The following is a 19,500-nucleotide window of genomic DNA, read 5'->3' on the forward strand; positions in this document are numbered from 1 at the left end:
GCCCATTTTAGATCTCAGACATCTGAACAAGGCTCTCATGTCACGGCCGTTCAGGATGCTCACGACCAGACATATACTGGCGCAAATTCGCCCAGGCGACTGGTTTTTCTCAGTAGATCTGAAAGACGCTTACTTTCACATTCAAGTGAATCCCCACCACAGGCCATTCTTGAGATTCGCCTTCGAGGGGCAGACATACCAGTACACGGTTCTACCGTTTGGACTGGCACTGGCACCTCGTACATTCACGAAGTGCATGGATGCAGCTCTCTCCCCCCTGAGACAGCGGGGAATGCGCATTCTAAACTACCTCGACGACTGGCTCATTCTGACTCAGTCAGAGGCGGAGTCACATACTCACAAAGCCTGGCTCCTCAGCCATCTAGAATGTCTAGGGCTCAAGGTGAATTTTTCGAAGAGTATTCTGTCACCCAGCCAACGTATCATGTTCCTGGGGACAGTATTCGACTCCGTTCTTATGAGAGCATGGCCCTCCCCGGCCCGTGCTCTATCGATTCAGCGGCTCGCCGCATCGTTCACAGAGGGCTCTCATGCACCCCTCAGAACGTTTCAGAGGATCCTTGGCCTTATGGCCTCAGCATCATCAGTACTCCAACTAGGCCTACTGCGCATGCGTCCTCTTCAGCTATGGCTAGCACCTCAGGTGCCACCCCACGCCTGGCACTCAGGCCGATTGATTATCAAGGTGGATCAGCGCTGGGTTCAAGCCCTGGCCCCTTGGACGAACGCCAGCTGGTTTCAGCAGGGCGTGAGTATGGGGGTGGTCTCCAAGAGGAGGGTGATTTCAACAGACGCTTCCAACTCAGGTTGGGGAGCCCTGTACGAGGGCAGGCCTGCCTCCGGCCTCTGGTCGAGCTCGGAGAGACGCCTACACATCAACTGCCTCGAAATGAGGGCAGTTTTTCTGGCCCTGAAAACCTTCCTCCCATACCTGGCTGGACACCACGTATTGGTCCGGACGGACAACATGTCAGTGGTATCTTACATAAATCGCCAGGGCGGCCTCAGGTCCCGCATCCTGCTTGCCATAGCCACCCAGCTACTGTTATGGGCTCACACCAATCTGCGCTCGCTCAGGGCAGCTCACGTGCCGGGCACGTTGAACACAGGAGCAGACATGCTCTCTCGGGGCAGGGTTCCCCCAGAGGAATGGTCTCTCCACCCTCAGACGGTTCTCCTACTTTGGGAGGTCTTCGGGAAGGCAGAAGTAGATCTCTTCGCCTCAGAAGACAATCGTCACTGCCCAATCTTCTTTTCAAAGAACAAGGATGCGTTGGCCCATGACTGGCCCAGCCTCCCCTCTATGCGTTTCCTCCGGTCTCGATGCTCCCTCAGGTCATCGAACGGATCAGAGACACGAAATGCGCAGTGCTCCTGATAGCTCCTCTCTGGCGAACCCAATCTTGGTTCCCGGAGCTGATACGGCTGTCTGTGACAGACCCTTGGCCAATCCCAGTGAGGCGCGACCTCCTGGCTCAGGCCAACAGGACTATCTGGCATCCCCGTCCCGATTTGTGGGCCCTACACGCTTGGCCACTCAACGGGTACCCCAGGACCTCCCAGAGGGCGTCCTGAACACGATCAAGGAGGCTAGAGCTCCGTCTACCAGACGCCTCTACCTCCATAAATGGTCAGTGTTTTCCAGCTGGTGTTTAGCTCGAAACCTCGACCCACACACTTGTGAAGTACCAAGAGTGCTATCCTTTCTCCAAGAGATGCTGGATGCGGGTCGTTCCCCCTCCACTCTCAAGGTATATGTAGCAGCCATTGCTGCACAGCATGTATTGGAAGCCGGAGCCTCCTTAGGAAAATGCGACCTTATAGTTCGCTTCCTTAAGGGCGCCAGAAGGCTTAACCCGCCTCGGCCGCCATCTGTCCCAGCATGGGACCTTTCTTTGGTTCTACGGGCTCTTAAGGGACCTCCCTTTGAACCACTTCAGTCAGCCGACCTAAAACCTCTCTCCCTGAAAACCGCTCTGCTGTTGGCACTGGCGTCAGTCAAGAGAGTAAGTGACTTACAGGCGCTCTCTACTAGCGCTTCCTGTCTGGAATTCGGCCCCAATGACTCTAAGGTCATCCTTAGGCCAAGACATGGATATATTCCTAAGGTGCTCTCAACTCCGTTCAGAGCCCAGGTTATTTCTCTGTCAGCTCTTCCCACTTCAGAAGAGTTCAGTGATGCTCTCACACTCTGCCCTGTCAGACCTTTGAGAATTTATTTAGAGCGTTCAGCCTCTTTCAGACAGTCTGAACAGCTTTTTGTTTGTTTCGGGGGCCGAACCAAAGGTCTTCCCGTCACGAAGCTCACGCTGTCCAGATGGATAGTGGATGCCATTGCTCTGGCCTACACCTCACTGGGCCTTACGTGTCCCATAGGTGTTAGAGCTCACTCCACGAGAGGCGTCGCCTCCTCGTGGGCCTGGTCGAGCGGTGTTCCTATCGAGGACATTTGTGCGGCGGCCGGATGGTCCGTCCCGTCCACATTTGTGAGATTTTACAACCTAGAGGTTCCTGCTCTGCAGGCACGAGTTCTCTCTATCTAAGCTCTGGCTCTGCGGACCCAGGCTAGTTTTGACATTCCTTCTGGCACATTCGTGCGATGACCGGCTAGTCCGTTTCGTCCACATCTGTGAAACATTACAACCCAGAAGTCCCTGCTCCGCAGGTACGAATTCTCTCTATCTAGGCCCTGGCTCTATGGATCCAGACTAGTCACGGAAATGCCTATGTAGGATATTTATGCGGCGGCCGGCTGGTCCGTTCCGTCCGCATCTTTAAACCTCTATGGTACCTGCCTTGCAGGCATGAGTTGTCTCTATCTATCGCTGGCTCTGTGGACCCAGACTAGTTTTTGACTCAGACACTGGTTGTCATCTTGAGTTGTGGGACTCTTAAGACTGGCCCTTGGCCCAGCTTTTATCTGTTTGGATATCTAAGGGCCCGAAGATTCGGTCTCTTTATCCTAGGCTATTCTGTACTTCCTGGAGCTCTCGGTGAGTCAGATTGGCCAAAGACGACAAGCACGGCGTTTTAAATAGTGTTCCCACAGCGTTTGCAACGCAGTACGAGAGAACGTTCTCGTAAGGGAACGTACTTGGTTACTTACGTAACCTCGGTTCCCTTAGAGATAAGGGAACGAGTACTGCGTTGCCTTGCCGTGCTATTGTCTCTTATGGCAGGTGTCTTTTCGCTTCAGTCGATTTAAACCTGTCAAATGGCGGATTCTCTGTATATTTATACTCTTCTGTCACGTGCGGTTTCGCGCGCTTGACTCTGGCAGAGTGCCAAGCGCCCTGATTGGTCCGCGCTCCTCTGCTGATCCGCCATTGGTTCGTGCAGTTGCTTTGCACAAGCCAATCAGCACGCTCACGCGAGCTTCTAGCTCTCGCATGTGCTGCAGCAATGCGTTTTAAAATAAAGGCTTCAATATTCTCGAGAAAAGGAGTTTTCCCACAGCGTTTGCAACGCAGTACTCGTTCCCTTATCTCTAAGGGAACCGAGGTTACGTAAGTAACCAAGTACGTTTTGTGTGAACTAATCCTGTTCGTTTTCTCACACAAACCGCTCGTTTCGTGTCTTAGGCCATCAATGTGTACTTACGATGGGGAATTGTTTAATTTGGACTTCTCTGTGCATGCTCTTTGAGATAGTGACCATAGACCTGCATTATATGACTGACAGACAAGAACAGTTTGACCTAAAAATATTAAAATTGAAACTACTGCGGAAACAAAGACACCTACATCTTGGATGCCCTTGAGGTAAGCTAAAACATACCAAAATTTAATTTCAAAGTGAACTATCCCTTTAAGTGAAGTAAATGTATTATAGTAGATACATACAAACAATGAACCTCTAAGTGAGCATAATAGGTCCCCTTTAAAAAGGATGCAAAAGTACTTTTTTACTATACCGTCGTGATCATTTTATGTGAAAATATCTGACACAAACATTCTTCAGAATTTCTCCTTTTGTCTTAAAGTAGAAACAGTAGAAGAAAAGTCATATTTGGATGCTCTTGTTTTAGGCGACCATCATGGTGTTCCAGGCCGTGGCTGAATATCATACAGAGATGAAGAACCCACAAAGCTTGGATGTGGAGCTCACAGTGGAAGGAATAAGCACACCTACCAGATGGATTTTTAAAAGACAGAATGTACATATTGCATGGACAGACCAGGTATAACGCATTGCTGATGTTTTTTATTTTCCTTTTCCGGATGACAAAATAAGTTAAAGATTGCAGTGAATGAGGAATTATGGAAGCTTTGCCATTCATGACATGAACATAACTTCAATGGATCACATCAACTATTACATCATTTATTTGATTGTTCTGATGACACAATTATCTGCGTGTGTTCATTCAACAGATCTTGCTAAATAAATACTTGAATGTGACTGCAACAGGAACTGGAACAGCAACTCTCACAGTGAGTTTGAGTGAAAAAAAAACTACATATTTTCCAGTTTTCCAAACTGTAAAACTTTAATTAAAACTACTGTTAATTGTACAGTTATTTACTGTAATCTACGGCAGTGTTTCCCAAACCTGTCCTGAAGGACCCCCAACACTGCACGTTTTCTTTGTCTCCCTAATCAAACACACCTGATCATGTGATAATGAGCTGATGAGTTGAATCAGGTGTGTTTGAGTAGGGAGACAAAGAAAACGTGCAGTGTTGGGGGGCCTTCAGGACAGGTTTGGGAACCACTGATCTACGGTATGTTACTGTAAAGATACCATGCACTAAACTAAAAATCGAGTTCCTCATTTCATTTCATTTGCTATCTATCTATCTATCTATCTATCTATCTATCTATCTATCTATCTATCTATCTATCTATCTATCTATCTATCTATCTATCTATCTATCTATCTATCTATCTATCTATCTATCTATCTAATCTATGAATGAATAAAATCTAAATAAAAATAATAAACTCTATAAATGGAAAACAAAGATATAATGTATTATATATGAAAGTGTTTTTGGCCTTTTTCAGGTGTTCACAGTGTATTATGCCAAACCTGTTAATAAATCTGACTGTAAACTCTTTGATTTGAGTGTCAAAATGGAACACGAGCATGGCGGTAAGATCGAAAGTTGTTTCATTGCTCATAGCTGTAAAACTGAAACTCGCAGTGTGTAATATCAGTATCTGAATTATCTTTCCATGCAGTAAATTTCCTTGGAGCCATTGAAAGCTACAAGCTTACTGTGGAAATCTTGTGAGTGAAAATATGACCGAGTTTCTTCTTAAAGTTTCAAGTTTCTTCTTGTTTTAATGCACAAAGAACGACTGAGTTCATAAACCTGTAAATAATATATTATATAGATTTATTTATCTCCACAGATACAAAAACCAAACAACAGATGCCAGGACTGTTCTGGATGTCGGTTTACTGACAGGATTTCAAAAGCATGAAGGAGGTCCTACAGAGGTGCTGTGAGGATATGCAATTTACATATTAAGAAACATACATTGCAGATATTTATATTATAAAAAAAATCACACTGCAGGACTATTTAAGTGAACTGCAAATAAGCTAGAAAAACTTCATTATGAGGAATATTATATTCACAGCAAAATCCCCAGAGCTAAATTAACTCTGCTTAGATATGGTCCCACTCTAAAGAGTGTTTAAGTAACTCTTAAGTCAGAGTTAAAGTTAAAGAGATAATTAAGTGATTAATTAAGTGATGATTGAGCATTAATGAGGAACACCTGTTGTTAACAAGCAGAATCACTGAAGGAAAGAGAAACAACAAGAACAGAATAAAAGATAAACACAAGAACTACAACTGACTTCAGCCACAGCCTTAGATGAAATCAAGCTGTGATTTCTTTGTTATCTTTGTTATTCAAGTATTATACTAATCTTTCTTTCTCTTGGATTAGAAATAAGTATGTTTTGTTCATTCTCATCTGAACTTCTGTTCATTTTAAGTTCATTTTTACCTGTACTTCTGAACCAGCTGTTTTATCATGTATGTTCAATTTCTGCTGTTTTTGCTCTAGACTGCTTTTGCTGCTGCTTCAGGGGCTTGGCCCCGTATCGCTGCTTGCAACTATATTTCTGCTTGTTATCATCAGGTGTTCATCACTAACATTCAATCATCACTTAATTAATCATTTAATTATTTTATTAGCTTCAATTCTGATTCAGAGTTACTTTAACACTCTTTAGAGTGGGACCATATGTACTCTGAGCAGAGTTAAGGGCTGTTTACACAACACCATTTTCAGCTAAAAACGTAAAAAAAATCTATGCGTTTTGGCCCTTCATTTACACGACAACAGCATTGTGGGTGCCTGACAACGCAAACTTTTGAAAACTGGTTTCAACTGGTTTCAAAGTGCAAGTTTTTGAAAATAGTCTCTGTGTAAACAACACAAATGCAAATCTCTGAAAATGATGACTGCATACACATACGTATTATGTGTTCAATCTATAGCAGTGGTTCCCAAACCTGCTCCTGAAGGACCCCCAACACTGCACGTTTTTCTTTGTCTCCCTAAATAAACACACCTGATCATGTGATAATGAGCTGATGAGTTGAATCAGGTGTGTTTGATTAGGGAGACAAGGAAAACGTGCAGTGTTGGGGGTACTCCAGGACAGGTTTGGGAACCACTGATCTATAGTGTTTCATCGCCATCTAATGGCCTTGTCAGCAGAATACAGCATTTTAGTCATTTTGGGGGATCTGTGTGATTGGGGATCGTTTTGACAATGGTGTCGTTTGTATGTGGAAAACTCAAAGGAAAAACTTCTCAGATTTAAGCATACCATTTTTGTGTAAACATACCCTTAATTTAACTCTGGGGATTTTGCTGTGTAGAAGTGAACTGTAAATATAATGTAAGTGTCATAACTGAATAGCAAAAAGAGCTTTTATTGACACTAAACTCCAATGACTTCTTCTGAAAGTCACAACAGACCAACAGAGATCATCTGAATCCACAGTGAAATGTACCGAACAAACAGATAATGCTCTATTGAGACATTCAAATAGTTGGAAATAAACTTTTACTAGTATTAGGATTCTTTGGAAGTTAATATTATTTTTAGTTCATTGATTCATTTTTCTCCTTTTGTCACTTCATCTGTCAGTGATCAGAGACAAAGAGCTCAAGATGAAGAAGTAGATCTGTGTGTGCAGGCAGTCCATGTCAATCTCTATGATGTCGAAAAGGAAGTGAAAATGGGTCGTTTTTGCAGCTTGGTTTCTATAAAAGCTGTTTATGGACTAACAAGGAAGTTTTGAGTTTTTAAACATACACAACTTGTTATGGTACAATGACATCTTGTATGTCAAAAGAGCATTAGATTAGAAAATTAGGTTTCTCATGTCATTATGCCTTTAATACACTGATTTTTTTTTTTTTTTCATCCAATTATTTTTTTTATACACATAATATGGCAGACATGGTAGATAAGGACGATCTTTTTAACCAATGTCTGGCAAAATCTGTTTAATCAAATAAATGACAAAAACTTTTTAAATCCATGCATTGTTATAAAAAAACACATAAAACCATTGCTTGTTTGTTTCTCCTGCACTGGTCAATTTTGAGATTTTGCTTCTATAAGTTGACTTTCAGACTAGTGGAAAGAAAACATCTAAAATACACATTTAAGTGTTTATTTGAGGTTGTAGATTTAAATCGCAGTACATTTCTTGTGGGATTTTCTTTTTCTTTTTCAGAAATTTCAACTTCAGCAGCTCTTACACACACCAATAATTTGTAATCTGGCTTTATCCAATGCTCTGATTTCAGAAATGAATGCAAATTAGTTCATTTTTAATTAGATAATGCCTCATCTGCGTATTTCATCATCTGCATTTCAGAAAACTTGTAATACAAAATGTAATGTCTTGATGAACTGGAAAAGTATGGGGATTGTCTATTAGTTAAAAAATACCTTATTCACCTGTGGTGTGTTGCCTTAATATTAATAGTAATGTTAAGTAATATTAATAGTAATGTTAAGTTTTGTGACTGTCATAAATGTGCTTTGATTTCTGTCTCATTAGGTTTATCATAAAAATAAAAAAACGGTTTCCTACAGAATGCATAAAATGCATAATGTGGGACTGCTTCAACCTGCTGCAGTCACTGTGTATGAATATCGCTCACCAGGTGAGCTGTTGGTACATACACACTTTATCCAGAGCTATTTGAGAGAATAATGCGGCAGTCATCTTTTATACGTTTTTTTTTTTTTTTTTTTTTTCTAGATGCTCGCTGTACAAAGTTCTACCACCCTGAGAGGAAGGATGGCGCTATATACAGCCTGTGTCGTGGAGATCATTGCTGGTGTGCAGAAGGTACTGGCATCCAGAATCAATGCAGCAGTTAAACAGATAAATGTTTATTTCATTTACTCTCTCTCTCTCTCTCTCTCTCTCTCTCTCTCTCTCTCTCTCTCTCTCTCTCTCTCTCTCTCTCTCTCTCTCTCTCTCTCTCTCTCTCTCTCTCTCTCTCTCTCTCTCTCTAAAAATAAAAAAATACATTTCAATATTATGCATAAATATATCACAATGAAAAAATAAATAAATAATAAGTCCAGAGAGCAGTTTAAGGTAAAAGAGGGTTCAGCCCTTGTCCCTCATATGATGGCAGGAAGACACATACTGCGCTGCCAAGAGAACTATGAAGGTAAATCAGTAGCAAAACTCGAGAGCACGTAGATGTGAATTTGAGAACTTGTACAATAAATATTCGTACTTGTACAATAAATATTCATACTTGTACATGAACATTTACACTCACAGCTCAAATGTGAAAACCTGTAAAATAAAAATCTGAAGTTGAATGTTGAAATTTGCACTCGCAGATAATAGTCACAAACCTGTATTCTGAATCTGAAGCTGCAGACAAGTAGACACAAATGTGTAAAATGCCATTCACAGAAATACAACGCCAGACAAAAACTTGTAATATATATTTTGCGTTTAATCTTACATTCACATTCGCGGTACAACCTCAGTTAGGCACTTGCAACTTCTCAAATCTGTCACTGCAATTTCAAATTTCGCTCCTTGACTTTTGCTACTGTTTTCGCGATATATCAGGTGCAAAACTAACTTGTGCACTTGAAACTCAGAGGCGGTGAGAGAGAAAGGGGGGCGGGAGCGGGGGGTTCAAAGGAGCAGTTTTATTGGTTGGCACCTAGCCAATGAAATCAGGTTTTCCTGATGCTAAATCCAGCCTTGGAGAATATCCTTTCTGATGGTGTACATCCACACTTTAGATTTTCTTATCCCAGACATTGTTAAATATTTAAATCCTTGCCGCCAAGACGCTTCTCTGTCGGTCACGGATTGAAAGTGAAACTTAAATCTGTCACGGGGTGTTTGGATTTATTCACACACGTTAAAAAAATATTATATACAGCATTATATAAGCATAATAGCATAATAATAACTTTGCACATTTTTATATACAGCATTATCATAATAGGCTGAATATTGACGTATTGACAGAAAACCGGTAGTTCTATGTGAAATCAGACATTGAGCGCCCCCATAAAGCCAAAGTGGCATGATCCTAGTTTCATAACACCTCTGCGAAGATTCGACCGTGAGATTGGTAGTCGAATCAGGCTCCTCCAATCGAAGCATCGAATCTTCGACTATTCAGGGTCACCCCTAATAAATATATATATACACACCTAAAGGATTATTAGGAACACCATATTAATACTGTGTTTGACCCCCTTTCGCCTTCAGAACTGCCTTAATTCTACGTGGCATTGATTCAACAAGGTGCTGAAAGCATTCTTTAGAAATGTTGGCCCATATTGATAGGATAGCATCTTGCAGTTGATGGAGATTTGTGGGATGCACATCCAGGGCACGAAGCTCCCGTTCCACCACATCCCAAAGATGCTCTATTGGGTTGAGATCTGGCGACTGTGGGGGCCATTTTAGTACAGTGAACTCATTGTCATGTTCAAGAAACCAATTTGAAATGATTCGAGCTTTGTGACATGGTGCATTATCCTGCTGGAAGTAGCCATCAGAGGATGGTTACATGGTGCTCATAAAGGGATGGACATGGTCAGAAACAATGCTCAGGTAGGCCGTGGGATTTAAACGATGCCCAATTGGCACTAAGGGGCCTAAAGTGTGCCAAGAAAACATCCCCCACGCCATTACACCACCACCACCAGCCTGCACAGTGGTAACAAGGCATGATGGATCCATGTTCTCATTCTGTTTATGTCAAATTCTGACTCTACCATCTGAATGTCTCAACAGAAATCGAGACTCATTAGACCAGGCAACATTTTTCCAGTTTTCAACTGTCCAATTTTGGTGAGCTCGTGCAAATTGTAGCCTCTTTTTCCTATTTGTAGTGGAGATGAGTGGTACCCGGTGGGGTCTTCTGCTGTTGTAGCCCATCCGCCTCAAGGTTGTGCGTGTTGTGGCTTCACAAATGCTTTGCTGCATACCTCGGTTGTAACGAGTGGTTATTTCAGTCAAAGTTGCTCTTCTATCAGCTTGAATCAGTCGGCCCATTCTCCTCTGACCTCTAGCATCAACAAGGCATTTTCGCCCACAGGACTTCCGCATACTGGATGTTTTTCCCTTTTCACACCATTCTTTGTAAACCCTAGAAATGGTTGTGCGTGAAAATCCCAGTAACTGAGCAGATTGTGAAATACTCAGACCGGCCCGTCTGGCACCAACAACCATGCCACGCTCAAAATTGCTTAAATCACCTTTCTTTCCCATTCTGACATTCAGTTTGGAGTTCAGGAGATTGTCTTGACCAGGACCACACCCCTAAATGCATTGAAGCAACTGCCATGTGATTGGTTAATTAGATAATTGCATTAATGAGAAATTGAACAGGCGTTCCTAATAATCCTTTAGGTGAGTGTATATGTGTGTGTGTGTGTGTGTGTGTGTGTGTGTGTGTGTGTGTGTGTGTGTGTGTGTGTGTAATGTATAAATATAAAAAAAAATTCAAATCTCTCAACATAGAAAATTGCAGTTTCCAGAAGAAGAATCGGGTCAGTGAACAGGAGCGTTTTGATAGAGCCTGTGAATCTGACATGGATTATGGTAAACGCATGTTCTCCTTTCTCAGCCATTGAGATCAAGTCTCACAGATCTGATGACAATAATGATATAGCACATATGCTTGACAGTTTATAAAGTCAGAGTAGTGAAGATGGATCTGGCACTGGACACTGACAGTTACGACATGAAGGTGGAGCAGGTGCTGAAAAAAGGTACGGTTCAATATTCACTTGTGTCCATCAAAGTTTGAAGTACATGTTTTTAAAGCATGTAACTCTTGAACTGTGGTTGATGTATGGATGTCCCAGACTAATCTTTCGCTGTTCTGTCCTGTAGGCACTGATGATGATGCTGAGGGGAGAGTCAGACCGTTTTTGGCTCGTCCCAGTTGCAGAGAATATTTGGGATTGGTAGAAGGCAAGTCGTACCTCATCATGGGCAATGTTGAACTGACAAACCAAGGAGAAAGGTAAGTGTCCACTGTGTGTCTGTGAATATCATGATTTGCCTGAGCTTAATTTATTTAATGTCTGTAGAATATTGTTCTAGGCTCAATGAAGGGGCAGTTGTTTTTTTGTCAAAGTGCATTTTAAATAACCTAGAATAGACTTGAATAAATTAAGAAATGCAGCTGATACCAAATGACTTGAATACACAGCAAAATCCCCAGTGTTAAATTAACACTCCTCAGTGTACATATGTGTCCACACTACAGAGTGTTAAAATGAACACTGAAGCAGTGTTGAAGTTAATGAGATAATTAAGTGATTAATTGAAAGTGATGAAAGAAAGAGACACAACAAGAACAGAAAAAAGAGAAACAAGAACTACTGACTTCGAGCCATAACACATTATTGCACTTATTATTTTACCAGTTTGGCTTTATTTCTGTCATACATCTACACACGTTCTTATTTAGATTTAACAAAAGTTTAGGTGGTAATGTTTTATGGAATGTTTCGTTTCAGGTCACCATTATGGTGATCAGTGTTTGCTTTAGTCGGGCTCTTGACCCTTTCCTTTTTTAACTTTAGTTCTTCTCAAAAAACAAAAACAATTGGTTTCACCACCACTCAAAACCAAAATAAATCGTGTTCCAACCAATCACCAACAGGGGGGTTGTGAGGTTTTGCGCTCGTCCACGGCTGCCTATGACGGCTGCACGCGAAAACCTCACAACATCCTCCCCTGTCGGTGATTGGTTGGAACACTATTTATTTTGGTTTTGAGTGGTGGTGAAACCAATTGTTTTTGTGTGCAGATCTCAGAGCCTAGGCTACGGTGGCCGAGAGAGCTCAACGCGCTGCAAATGAAGAAAACACATGCAAACAGAAAAAAAACGTATGCAAACAGAAAAAAACGTATGCAAACAGAAAAAAACACATGCAAATAGAAAAAAACACCAGCGAATAAGAAAACATCTTCATCAGTTTTACAACTCACGTGCGTCCCAATACTCACAACACAACCAAATACGGAAACGCGCTGCAATTACAGAAACGCGCTGCAAAAGTTCACAACACAACCAAACAGAAACGCGCTGCAAATAGAACAGAACACAACGGAAATGTTTCCGGGGAACCCAATAAGTGACGGACGGACGGCTCGCGAGCTTTACCAGAGAGACGCGGGCTCTGGCTTTACCTATGCCCTACTCTCTTAAAAGGGCAGACGGCAGAGCCCTTGAATTGGGCACTTTGGAGGGAGCGGGGCACTTGTGTGCCATTATGTTGATGAAGGGAGCAACGAAAGACAACGTAATTTCCTCATTATTTTCACCTGGGATGTTCCCATGACAACGCAGCGCGTGTCCATCAGCTGAATAGCTGTTCTTACCAGAAATATAGTATTAATGCTGTTAACATAACTGTTGCAAATAAATATACATTTTATACAACAAAGTTTTTAAAATATGTGTTATATCTTTGTGTGAGTGTCTCAACTTTAAAACTTGCCGTCTCATATTTGGACCTATAGCTACATTCTAACATTTCTTACGAAACTTATTTTAACATAACATGACAAAATGTGTTCAATGTAACTGATGTATAGATTAATGTCTTTTCCTCGTTCTTTTTCTCTATCTTTTTTATTTATTTATTTATTTTAGTCTTCAGCTCATTGTTCTTTTTAGTATTCTTATGACATTGAACATATCGCAAATACATTTTGTATATTGTATACAAAGTTGTATGTCATAAACGTGTCATCTTTGTATGTTTTGCAAAAAAATATAAAATAAATAAATAATAATAAAAGTAGACAGCTGTAAGCACGTCCTAGCCGTCCGTCCGTCACTTATTGGGTTCCCCGGAAACATTTCCGTTGTGTTCTGTTCTATTTGCAGCGCGTTTCTGTTTGGTTGTGTTGTGAACTTTTGCAGCGCGTTTCTGTAATTGCAGCGCGTTTCCGTATTTGGTTGTGTTGTGAGTATTGGGACGCACGTGAGTTGTAAAACTGATGAAGATGTTTTCTTATTCGCTGGTGTTTATTTCTATTTGCATGTGTTTTTTTCTATTTGCATGTGTTTTTTTCTGTTTGCATACGTTTTTTTCTGTTTGCATACGTTTTTTTCTGTTTGCATGTGTTTTCTTCATTTGCAGCGCGTTGAGCTCTCTCGGCCACCGTACTAGGCTGCCTACAGAGACGCGTTTTTTGACGCCATGCTTATGGGGCGGGCAGCTAGCGGATCGTTAGGAAAGATTAGATGAATGTGATCATTTATGTTTGGGCCTGAAATCGCTGATACAACCTTTAACTTCAGTAAATCAGAGAAAAAGGAGCTTTCCCATTGCGTCTAGTGACGCAGTACCCGTTCCCGTTATCTCAGGGAACCAAGGTTACGTTAGTAACCAAGTGCGTTTTTGGACTAACAAGGAAGTTATCAGTTCTGAAACTTACAGAAAATTCTTATTGTATGATGTCAAAACCTCAAGTAAAATTCGATTTTTCAGTTCATGACCCATTTAAAGGAGGAAATATTCTGATAATAAGGCTGTAATTCTTAGAAAATGAAATATTGGCATAAGTGAACTTTGATATTTTGTAAAAGACAAAAAAAAGCTATTTTGTTTCTAAAATATTAATATATGAAAAACTTTTGCCTGCCAAAACAAAGTTAGTGACGTAAGCATTATGCAGGAAGCTATTTGTGAAATCATAAAACTGAGAACACACCATTAGACACCTGACAAAATATCACGTATTTTGACCTGTTATTAAAATGTTTTGTACAAGTGAAACTGAATTTGTGTTAAATGTTTGTCAAAAATGTATAAAAACCAACATGTATACAAAGGATTCTCCTTTTTTATCACTGTCGACATGTGTATAGTTCATTGACCCTTATACTAAAATGATGCATGTGCTTCGTAAATGCATACAGTGTAGTAAAGTTGGTAATTGTGTCTGTTTTGACTTGTTTTTAGTCTGCAGTACATCTTTGGAGAGCGCACCTGGGTTGAATACTGGCCGACAAGAGAGGAAAGCCAAACTCGAGAATACAGGGAACAGTACATCGGCATCTCTTTGCTCCAGAATAGCCTCCTCAGGAGAGGATGTGTTGTATAATTATCCCTGTCAACAACCTCACAGCTCATACTATGGTCACAATGTGAGTCGCCCCAGCTAGAAATATTATTGGACGTGGGCTCCAACATCGCTCAGACGTCAAACATTTGTTGAAAATGAAAATTGGGTTGACGTATAAACATTTGTTTGAAGTCAGGCTCTAACATCATTAAACAATTCCAAAAACACCATTATCAATGTAACGCTTTAATCCAATAGATCAAACTAGACAGCCAAAATGCAAAACCACGTGTACATATAAACACAAACAAATGATCATTCAAAATTGATACCAGAGATTAAACCCTGAAATGTGACTGCCTGGTATATGATAATAAAAACTTTATTATCAAAAAGTAGCCAACATACTTGATCACTGTATTTCTTGCTGTTCTCACCATAACAAACAGTTACAGCTGACAGAGAAAAAACTAACATTAAAAAGTCAAGGCCAAAGATCCCAACTAAAGCAAACACCGATCACCATAATGGTGACCACAGTGAGTGCACTGTGAAGTTACACTTTTAGATCATTGTGACCACATCATGAGTATCCTTGGAGCTCAAATTGTTGACTGGGATATAAACAGCATTTGTTGATTACAGGAAATTAAACAATCTCTTGCATGTTTGAGCTAAAATACTTGTAATTCTGTATTTTAAAAAAGGGGTGACTGAATGAAACGTGAAAATGTTTATTTTAAACTCCTGACTAATTAATCATGGTGTGATATACAGTGCCTTGCAAGAATATTCTAATAACACAAATCCAACATTATAATTTGTTTTGTGTGGTATTTTAAATCTGTATCTAATTTTTATAATCATAAGACAATGGGGTCGGAGCGCAAAAGAGACTCAAAATACTCTGTTGACTTTGATCTTACATACAAGTGTCAAACATCACTTGATCCTGTTAAATGTCTATTTTTTGTGTATACTCGCAATAAAAACAAAGTGTTGTGCTTTTTGCCAAATAAAGAAAAATAAACATGATGCAAGTTCTGCTTTCTCTCTGTCAGTGAAGTCCATTCTGAAACACGTCCGAAAATGAACTATAACTAAGCGAATACTCAGTCAAACAGACATACAGGCATGAAGCTTGAATTATATTCTTTTAAATGAAGTAATTTATATAAAAAAAAAACAAATATTCTCAGTTTATGTAATATGTATGAAAAGAGAGAGATGTCAGTCGTTCTCATCTCAGCTCATTAAGTTTTAATGTGACCCTGCCCACGGAGAGCACAGTTATTCAAACGCAAATGATCTGAGGCATTCATGCAAACCTGTGAACACCCACAATCAGCTGGATAACACACACCGCGTGTAATCAGAGTCATGTACTTTACGACACTGTGAGGAATAATACTATCTTAATAATAATCCTGGAAAATTTAACTCAGAAGTGCTGCAAGTTTCATTTCGAGAAGCAACGGATCCAGCTGAGGAATAGGTCAGTTCTATATTTACTTTGTTCTAATCACAATAGTGTCTGTACACGCAAAAAGACTGTTTAAATATGAATCGCGTTTCTGTGTGTGAATGAATGAACAGCTTTTACCAAACTCTATTGCTATACTGAGATGAGTAAAAATCGACTAGAAAAATCTGATAGATTATAAGGTTACCCCAACGATAGTGGAGGACTGCTCCAACGCATAGTTTCATTGTTTCATTGCACATATTAATTTTGTAACTTGCCCTCTGTGCCAAGCCTTTTCTGAATGGCCTCCGCATCTTCAGATTTTTTTGCACCTAGGAGTATTGATGTTCAACGTTCATCAGGGCAAATCCACTCAGTCTTTTGTATTCCGGGGATTAGTCAAAAGCCTAAGGGCGATGTAAATAGCTAAACGAGTTTAACCGCAGAAAATCGTACATTACCAGTGACCACACAATGGCTTTTAGGTCATTAAGTCGTGTAATATGAATGCACATTTACAGGGTACTTTTTGTTTTTGATCTGTTGAAATAATTATAATACTGTTGTGGAAGTCTGAACAATTTACTGTATAGTCCTCTCCTTAGAGATAAAAATGTAAAAAATAAATGAATCAAAGTTAACAAAATTTAAATAATGAGTCAATACATCATCAATCCTTCTTCCAAAATGTGTTTTAGTGTTACGCTGATTCACTATGGTAAGTTTATTAAAAGTATTTGTATTTTAGACCTAGCGGGATAGTTTTGGCAGGTATTTGCGTACGTCACTCACCCGTGCGTGTCTCGTCATCCATAAATAGAGAAAAGTTGCTCCGGCTGCTTTGAGTGGAAGGTTACAACGAGTTGTGCTGAGCACGAGTTGTAACACACCTGTTTTAAACAAACTCAGAACAGAGGAGAGTATGCTGGAGAAAAGAGAATGAGCTTTTCAGAGATGATGAGAACAGATCTGATACTGTATGTTGCTGGAGTCTAGCGTCTCAGGCTGAAGAAGAGCTGGGAAACACACTGGACGGATGGCCAGTCCATCACTGCTTTGGAACCTCATTTACACAAAAACACGTGTTGTGCTGAAATGTACATCTTTGATATATATCCATGGCTATATACTGTTCAATAATTCTTTCGACCTCTCAAAGATCAACAGAGCGGCTGCCAGTTTACCAAAGGTTGAATTTACACAACAGGTTTTTGCAGGTCATTTACGGGAAATCTGAATTTGACTGCTGTTACTCTTCATATTTATGAGATCTTTATTAATCTCCCGCACTGAATTTGCATTTGTGTTTTTCATTAGGCACTGATTCAAAACACTCAAGATTCAGATTTATTCAGAGTCTATATGTTAAATGAACTTAAAATCTATATTTGATTTATAAAATATATGAACATAAAGAAGTTATTTGTGTATCACACAGGAGATTCATAAAGATCTCATGAGGATTTGAAAAGTGAATGGCAGCCAGACATAAATATTCCTTGCTATACTGTTAGATTGTAGATTGCTGAACTGAAGTGTCAGTTTACTTACAAAACAAATGCAAAAAAAAACAGAGAGAGCAGTTTGGACTGTGAGGGTGACGGAGGCGGGTATAAATCTGAGCTGCTGCAGGTTCACACACACACACACACACACACACACACAGACAGACACGATGGAGGTGAAGCTGCTGTGTCTGACTGTTGTTCTTCTCTCCTCACCCCTCCTCACACTGTGTGCCCCGCTGTGAGTATTAAACACACCGTTTGCTCATAGAGTTACTAATAAATCAGTTTTAAGATTTCAAACGCTGTGATTTGATCTCCTCAGGTTTGTTCTGTCAGCTCCTAATTTGCTGAGAGTGGGTTCCTCAGAGAACGTGTTTGTGGAGGCTCAGGATTTCTCTGGATTATACAGTGAGGACGTGAGGATCTCAGTGAAGACCTTCCCAAAGAAAGACAGGGAGATACTGTCCAAAACAGTGACACTGACTGCAGAAAACAATTACCAGATCCTTACAGATATAAAGGTGAGATAAATGATAAATTTTTGATAAATACAGTGATGTTTCATTCTGTAACATGGTGAGAGTCAGGAGCAGGCTGGGAAGCAGATCCACGTCCAGGTTTATTCAAATAATCCACAAGGTCATAGAACACAAGGCAACTAGCATAAACAAATAAAAACATGAAACATGATAAACTAAAGAATGTGATTTCAGACAGAGAGCAAGGGCTATATATACACAGCGACGCTGAAATCACATTCTTTGGCTTATCGTGTTTCGTGTTTTTATTTGTTTATGCTAGTCCAAAAGCCTCCGTACAAGGTTAAAAACTAGTTCAAATGTGGTCATTGTGCACATATTTTCAACATAATTTATGGTCTCATTTAGACAATTTATATTGTTTCTGGTCCAAATAAAGCACCAGAATAAACTACTCAAGAAGCACTAAACTTAATGCGCATGCGCCGACGAGAGTGGCAGCTGTTTTCAGTAGCTCCGTTTGTTGTGTCTTTTTAGTCTTTTATAACTTCTTTTTGCAAACTTTTTATCTTTTTTTACGCATCGCGTAGATATTTGTATATCCTATGGATATGGCTATTAGTAGTCTGCAATACAGCGGTAAAAATCTAATTTATTTGAGGGAAGAACTGCTTGAATTAAAGGCAATGGGACATGCCGGACATACCGGCACATTTCATTCGATCCCGGAGGAACTAAGGCGACAATACCGGGGATGCAGAGCGGGAGCTAAAGTCAAGGCTAGACGCATGGAGAAGCGATGGAGGTTTAAGCCGCCCGTTCCTTCGTGTGTGATGGGAAATGTGAATTCACTGGTGAACAAGATGGATGAGATGGCTGCCCTGGTGAGGAATGTGAAGTTATACAGGGAGTGCAGCCTATTACGCTTCACAGAGACATGGCTCACAAGCAATATCCCGGACGCTAACCTGGAGCTAACCAGCTTTTTAACTGTGAGGGCGGACAGAGACCTTATACAAAGCGGCAAAAACAAAGGTGGGGGGCTTGCACTCTTTGTTAACACTAAAAATGTAACTAAAAGTGCTACCCAGGACATGTGACGGTGAAGGAAATTATCTGCTGCCCAGACATTGAACTGTTAGCGGTGAGTCTCCGTCCATATTATATGCCGAGGGAATTATCGCACGCCATTGTTGTTTGTGTTTACATCCCCCCACGTGCTCTGGCTGAAACCGCATGTGACGTCATCCACTCTACTATCGCAAGGCTTCTGGTTCGCAAGACCCTGAAGCCTTCATTGCGATTTCAGGGGATTAATCATGTTACACTCGACTCAACTTTGTCTGCTTTTTATCAGTTTGTTAACTGCCCTACAAGGAAGAACAGAACAATCGACCTCATGCATGCGAATGTCAGAGACGCATACACTGCCACTCCACTGCCACCGCTGGGGA

The 19,500-nt window shown here is 40.7% G+C and overlaps 2 protein-coding genes across 3 annotated transcripts in view; both read left to right on the forward strand.

Moving 5' to 3' along the window:
• The window catches only part of LOC308688219 (complement C3-like), a 44,436-nt gene extending 28,794 nt beyond the window's left edge, over positions 1 to 15,642 (forward strand). For both annotated transcript variants that reach the window (XM_081361145.1, XM_081361146.1), the window contains exons 29-39: positions 4,049 to 4,201; positions 4,395 to 4,454; positions 5,029 to 5,116; positions 5,206 to 5,254; positions 5,380 to 5,467; positions 8,067 to 8,172; positions 8,271 to 8,360; positions 11,025 to 11,105; positions 11,192 to 11,275; positions 11,400 to 11,532; positions 14,492 to 15,642. In XM_081361145.1, coding sequence (XP_081217271.1) covers positions 4,049 to 4,201; positions 4,395 to 4,454; positions 5,029 to 5,116; positions 5,206 to 5,254; positions 5,380 to 5,467; positions 8,067 to 8,172; positions 8,271 to 8,360; positions 11,025 to 11,105; positions 11,192 to 11,275; positions 11,400 to 11,532; positions 14,492 to 14,633 — 1,074 coding nt within the window. In that variant the 3' untranslated portion in view covers positions 14,634 to 15,642. The remainder of the gene's footprint in view (positions 1 to 4,048; positions 4,202 to 4,394; positions 4,455 to 5,028; positions 5,117 to 5,205; positions 5,255 to 5,379; positions 5,468 to 8,066; positions 8,173 to 8,270; positions 8,361 to 11,024; positions 11,106 to 11,191; positions 11,276 to 11,399; positions 11,533 to 14,491) is intronic.
• Positions 15,643 to 17,707: 2,065 nt separating this feature from the next.
• LOC308688223 (complement C3-like) overlaps positions 17,708 to 19,500 on the forward strand; it is a 123,198-nt gene continuing 121,405 nt past the window's right edge. The window contains exons 1-2 of the mRNA XM_081361150.1: positions 17,708 to 17,805; positions 17,890 to 18,088. Of these exons, the coding sequence (XP_081217276.1) occupies positions 17,735 to 17,805; positions 17,890 to 18,088 (270 nt within the window). The 5' untranslated portion in view covers positions 17,708 to 17,734. The remainder of the gene's footprint in view (positions 17,806 to 17,889; positions 18,089 to 19,500) is intronic.

The sequence above is a fragment of the Scardinius erythrophthalmus genome (assembly GCF_964197995.2).
Source record: "Scardinius erythrophthalmus genome assembly, chromosome: 3".
NCBI classification, from domain to species: Eukaryota; Metazoa; Chordata; class Actinopteri; order Cypriniformes; family Leuciscidae; genus Scardinius; species Scardinius erythrophthalmus.